The 6,800-nt window shown below is 35.0% G+C and overlaps 1 protein-coding gene across 1 annotated transcript; it reads left to right on the top strand.

The window, feature by feature from the left end:
* The first annotated feature begins 4,812 nt into the window (after window positions 1–4,812).
* Window positions 4,813–6,316, top strand: LOC120086688 (pathogen-associated molecular patterns-induced protein A70). The gene is made up of 2 exons (XM_039043452.1): window positions 4,813–5,550; window positions 5,653–6,316. Exons 1-2 carry the CDS (start codon window positions 4,930–4,932, stop codon window positions 6,085–6,087), a joined length of 1,056 nt encoding a protein of 351 aa, XP_038899380.1. The 5' UTR covers window positions 4,813–4,929; the 3' UTR covers window positions 6,088–6,316.
* Window positions 6,317–6,800: the final 484 nt, after the last annotated feature.

The raw sequence follows: 6,800 nt of genomic DNA, 5'->3' as shown, positions 1-6,800 counted from the left end.
ACTTCTCTATGTAGATGACATGTTGCTGGTCAGGAGATCAAAAGATGAATTGAAGCAAGTGAAAATGCTCTCAAGAGTGAATTCGACATGAAAGACCTAGGGGAGTCAAGAAGAATCCTAGGCATTGAAATAGAAAGAGATAGAAAGCAGGGCAGATTGCTTGTTAGCCAATCTGAATATTGCCCAAAGATTTTACAAAGGTTCAAGATGGAGAAAGCAAAGCCAATAGGTACTCTTCTTGCCCCTTACTTTAAGTTTTTAGTTGCTAATAGTCCAAAGAGCACTGATGAGAAGCATCTGAACCATATGAATGTTGTCCCATATTCCCAAGTAGTGGGTTTTCTTATGTATCTTATGACTTTTACACGACCAGACCTGTCCTATGCAACAAGTATGGTCAGTAGGTACATGGCAAATCCTGGTAGAAGACATTGGGAGGCAGTCAAATGGATACTATTGTGATATCCAGAGCACAATATACCTATTTAAGAATCAGCAGTTTCACAATAAAACCAAGTATATTGATATCAAATATCATTTCATCAGACAAGAGATTGAGAAAGGGGAAGTAGTGAAGATTCATACCTTGGATAATGCAGCTGATATGCTAACCAAACCTGTTCCATTAAATAAGCTTGACAGATGCTTGGACCTTATCGGGTTCGAGTTATCTAAAAAAGGTTAGCCAAAGTTAGCTTAGTGAAGCAAAGAGGAAAGGAACTCTGAATGTTTACAAAGATGGAGATTGTTACAGAAAGACTCGAAGTCAAGAAAGAACAATGCAGCTGGCAGTTGAACGTTGTCGACTTCTTTCTATTAAATATTGTAACCACCAGAGCTTATCATTGTTAATTGAATCGCCTACACATATATAAAAAAAAATCAATCAAGAGATTAATGTAAGAGTGAATTGTAATCAAGAGAGTAAGGCATTTTCGTTCTGTAATACTTTGAAGAGTAATAAAAGAGAACCTCCCAATTTACACAGTGGACGTAGGCCTTTGGCCGAACCACTTAAACTCCTGTGCCTTTTCTACTTCCTTTACGATTGTTTAGATTAGGCTAAAGTATCGTTTACACGATCATGTAGTTCCTATCGTATCGTGTACATGATCGCTTAGTTCCGTGCTCAATCGTCTATACGATCGTTTAGCTCTTCAGCTATCGTCTATATGATTGCCTAACTTCGGTCAACTGTCGTCTACACAATCGTTTAACATTTCCTCCTATCGTTTACTTAATTGGCCTATCGATTAGTTATTGATGCATCGTCTACACGATCGTGCAAACTTTTAGTAAACGACAAAAGGTTTTTCGAGCATCTACATTCTATCTCCCCTGACTCTTGAATTGTTATCAACCGTTATAACTGAATATATTGCGATTATTAACGTGAAGATCTAGTCATCTGGGACAATACTTATATCACTGAAATCCTTTCAAAGCTGCTGAACGGCAACTTACCACCCCCAAAGCTTCAATCTAACATCTGAAATATTAATAACCATATCTTTAATCATCAATATTAATGTCAATCAAACTCTTAACCAACTCTAATATCGACGACTAAAGAGAGCATAACTCGATTGGCAACCAAGTGCGTTAGCAATCACTAGATTTGTGATTCGAATTCTCATATTCTTAATTATACTAAAAGACTCTAATATCGGCTCGAGGTCAAAAGTTCGATTCATACTCTCCCATATAGATTTTGAAATAGTAATAATAATTATTATTATTTAAATTAGAGTTTTTTGTGTGGATGATCCATTAATCATCCATCACTCATAGATGTGTAGAATACAACCTTCTGCATAATCAGAGTACACTACGTACTCGTAATACAATGACATCTCTATCAAAACACAATAGAAAATTTTTCAGACGTAGACCATTTAGGCTACAGTAAACATATCAACGCAATGTATGCAAAAGGTTATATTTCACATATAGGAGCGAGTCATTAATCCTAAAGATATCTATAAATGGGTCATTGAAGAAGAAGAAGAAGAAGAAGAAGAAGAAACTCAACCAAACATTTGAAAACCCTAAAAAGAGCAGAAAATGGAGTAGTACTAATAAAATCTCAAATCCCCAATTTTACAAAATACACTGCATATCTTACAATTATAGCGAAGAACTACAAAAAAAAACCACAAGAATGGGGAGAAATTATCTAAAATTAAAATAAAAGCATTGCCATCGAAACAATAAACAAACACAAATCGACTCTAATGTTTAATAATAAGAGTAGAGTGAGAGATAGAAAGGAATACATAAATATTTGCGGAGGATTTCATTATTTGTTTCAATAGGTGAAAAATCAAGCATATTCAACTTACTTGGGTGAGAGATTTGAGGTGTGAGAGGCGTCAGCGAACTTCGATGATTGCATGCTCCATGGAGATGACGACCACTGTGACACAGCTCGACGAAGTGACAATGACCGACGTGAGAGATCGACGGAGCGACATGAAGGAGAGGTTGAATGTCAAAGGAATCCTAAGCTATCGCGAATTGGGAAAATTTGGGGTTCACTTGGCTTTCCCATTAATTTTTTTTTTATTTTTTTTATATATACAAAAACCCTAAAAAAATAACTCAACTATCTTGATACTTATTAACTCTCAAGTACATTAGAAAACTACTTGACGTTTTAAAATTGTCAAGTTACTTGATAGCGTAAAATTACACGTTCCTTGACTTTTTTTTTCTCATAAAAATGTCAAATACTAACAAGTTTCAAACGTCAAGAAAAGTCATTTTTGTAGTAGGTGGCTACCATGGATTGAACTCTTGACCTCTTAACCATTTATCGAGACTATGTCTCCTTTTTATCACATCTAGAATGATTATTCAAACTTCAAGGACTAAAAATGTTCATCATAAAACTCTATAACCAAATAGACATTTACTTTGAAGCCTCATAAACCAAAAAATGTATTTTGCCTTTTCAAATATTATAATCACTCTCATTCACATTACTTCAAACTAGATTTAAGTTCTTCATTCTCAAATAATAAACAAAATATTTTGTAATAATAATCGTTGTACATCAAAATGTTTCTGCCATATTTTTAATTCAACAATATAATTCAAACTTTTGATATTTGAATCTAGAATATAATGCCTAAACCAATGGTAGATTTAGAATTTTTGTTTAGAGACTCGTAAAATTAATTTACAATAAGCCTTAACCAGTGCTCTAAAAGTTCATTTTTGTTATATATGTCGCTAAATACCATTGGGCCCTTCGTGACAAAGAAGGAAAAAACTTGCCTTTAGTTTAGTTTTATATTAAACGATTTATTTATTTTGGAAAAGAAGAGTGTGGGAACAGAGAAATGAGTACCATAAAATGGGGAAAAAATAATATGAGTTTCTTTTTTCTAGGATGGGCAAAAGGGGAAAATGCCATTCAAATGGCAAAGGGCCAAATAGGGAAAATGGCATCCAAAATTCCATTTTCCAACCATGCACAAACAATACCCCATTAGGCCTCACAAACCAATTTCATCCATCTCTATTAAATAATCCACATACCTCTTTTATTGAATAAAGTATGCTACTTGGTCAAACTAATAATTAAAATATTATTTTAATTCTTATATTAAATCGTATTATATCTGTTTGTTTTTGTACTTTCAATTATCTAATTTATTATCTTATTATCTATAATCTTAATAAATATTAAAATTAAATTGTTGTAACTAGTTTCTGGTTCTTTTTTCAATGAATAAATAAATAAATAAATAGTCTCTATAGACATCTCTTTGTAATTAATAAAAATATATTTATATAGAGTAGAAATTAGTATGATAAAATATGATAATATAATAAAGTGATCAAAATGAGCAAATATGTTCAAAAGCGTCGCAGAAACTATTATTATTATTTAATCAGTTTTAATAAAATCAGTTATAGAGGACTAAATTAATTAATTTTTTTTTAAAATACATTAACTATAATCAAACAATTGAAAGCAAAGAACCAAATTGAAATAAAATTTAAATACATGGACAAATATAGTGATATATTAGTTGAATTATACTCGCTATATATGTTTTATAATTTAAAAGGTCAATAACATACTTATAAAACAATATAAATAACGTATACTATATCTCAATATATTAGTTATGCTCGTTAATATTTCTTAAATATAAAATAAATAATAGAAAAATATTAAATATAAATTTATATTTATTAAATATGTAAGCTTTATGCAAATTTGAGTACAATCCAACGATAAAATCGTGTAACAACGGTGAGTGAGACATTAAATTTGAAACCTCTAGATATAGGTCATGGCAATACCAAGTCAAACTAACTTGGACTAAAAATGTAAATTTGTTTTCCTTTTAAAAAATTATTGACAATAAAAGGACGGACAAGTTTACGAAATCAACAGGAAATATAGGTAATAAAAACTATTTTAATTTATTATTCCAAAAAAAGAAAACAATTATTTTAATTAAGTGTTAAAAACAAATTATGGCGAGGACATAAAACGCACCGTTTTTTAGTCATTGGCCGCCGTTGATGCCTTGTCCCCATCACTCCACTTTAGTAAATCCCAATTACGACCTCACGTCAACCCAAAAAATATATATATATATATATATAGTAGTAATAATAAAAAGAACCCTGCACATTACCTCTTTATCTCTTGTCCGTTTCTCACAGACCTATAGAAAACAACCACGTACATCTCACCTCGCAATATAGAAATTTGTGCACCAATAATCCATTTTCTATCCTTTTCTTATTTTATTTTATTTTTTAAAGCGACTACCAAAAATATCCAAAACCCATTACTAATTAATACCCCAAAACGCATTTCTCGTAATGCTTTTCTCTCTTCTTCCTCTTCCCTAATAATCTCCCACTTCCCCATTTCCTCTCCCATCTCTGTGCCCTAATTCCGCCATGTTCACCGATTCCGTTTCTTCCACTCTCTCCATATGGACCTCCCTCAACAGTTGGTTCACTCCCACTGTTCTCTTCGTCGTCCTCAACCTCGTGATTGGCATCATTGCCATTGCTTCCAACTTAGGCGGCCCTCAAAGACCTCATCAACGCCATCCTTCCGACCCCGACCACCCTCAGTACCTCCACAGATCTCCTTCTGTGCTTCAGAGGCTCAAATCAATGAATCCTTATGCTTATAGATCTGAAGAGCCGGCTACTGTGTTCGAGAAACCGCCTGGAACCGACGCTCATTATGCTAATTATGAACATCCGCAACTGGTTCGGCCTCCTTCTGTGCTTCAGCGGTTTAAGTTTAGCTTCTCAGTCTACAAACCGGAAGAGTCTTTTCAATCTCCGCCGCCAGCAACTTCCTTCGAGAAATCGCCTGGAATTGATACTCATTCCGCTAACTACCAACATCCGCAACTGGTTAGATCTCCTTCTGTGCTTCAGCGGCTTAAGTTGAGTTTCTCAGGCTACAAACCGGAGGACTCTTTCCAATCTCCGTCGCCGGTGACTCTCTCCGAGAAACCACCTGGAGTCGACAGTCATTATGCTAATTTCGAACATCCGCAACTGGTTAGATCTCCTTCTATGCTTCAGCGTCTTAAGTTTAACTTATATGGTTATAAATCGGAGGAGTCTTTCCAATCTCCGCCTCCGTCTGTTCCTGCGGTTCAGAAAGTCGAGGAGGTTCAGATCCGTCGGAGAAAGGATGAGTCGAAACGAGTGGAGGAAGAGGAGTATGAAGATATGGATGGAGGTCACGAACCGACTATGGATGAGGTTTACAGTAAACTCCATGGCGATCACTTCAACAGGACGAAATCCGACACGATGCCGACCGCCGGTGAGTTTCCGACGAAATTGCCGAGGAAGATGAAGAAATCAGCGAGTTCGAAATCTGCGTTCTCGCATTTCGAAGCGGGTGAAATCGTGGAGAATCGGCGTCCGGCGACAGTGAAAGAAGGGAGAGAGAAAATGACCGAGATAGACGACGAAGTGGACGCAAGGGCCGATGACTTCATCAACAAATTCAAGCAACAGCTGAAGTTGCAGAGGTTGGAATCCATACTCAAGTACAAGGAGATGGTCGGCAGAGGAAACGCAAAATAGGGCAAGGTAAATAAAAAAGTAATTTTAAACTCTTTTGGGGTGGAGTTTTCTAATTTTTGATATTCTCAAGGATTAGTTTGAAATTTCAAGTTTTATAGAATGGACTCCAGCAATTAAACTAATTAAAGCCTAAAAGCAAAAAGCAGATCTACTGTTTTTATTTCCCTCTTTTGTAACTTTTATTTCCGGAATTCTCTTTTCTTAAATGCCCTTCAAGTTTGGCCTTCAACCATTTTCGTTCCCCATCTGATAAGCTGTCATTTATTGCTCCATCTTTGATCATCTGACAGCCAGGTCAGTGTATCAGCAGTAGTAGTGGAGAGAGGGAGGGAGGGGTAGTTTAGTAAATAGACGTTGGGTCTCGCACGTGGGGAAAACGTCTCTACACATTGGGATATTAAATTTTTATATTCAAGAGATAATTAAGGAGTACTAAATGTCAAAACATAACGACAATTTGTCTTTATTGTATAATTTGGCAATTGAATAATGAATAGTTGAGGTTACAAATTATGAAACATTAGGAAAATTAATTAAATGTGGGAAGCAGATGCTTAATTGTGGTGGAAGTAACGTGTGTCAGTCAGAAAATGGAAATTGAAACAGGCTGGACAATTGATTTGAGATGCATTTTCATACAACGTATCATATGCCTAAAGGAATGGAGATCCCAAATCCATCGCTAAAGTTTTATGCTTCGAAATCATTTACGT

This window comes from Benincasa hispida, chromosome 9 (assembly GCF_009727055.1).
Source record: "Benincasa hispida cultivar B227 chromosome 9, ASM972705v1, whole genome shotgun sequence".
NCBI lineage: Eukaryota > Viridiplantae > Streptophyta > Magnoliopsida > Cucurbitales > Cucurbitaceae > Benincasa > Benincasa hispida.
Note: the sequence above shows the minus strand (reverse complement) of the source record. Positions and strands in the feature narration are given on the sequence as shown.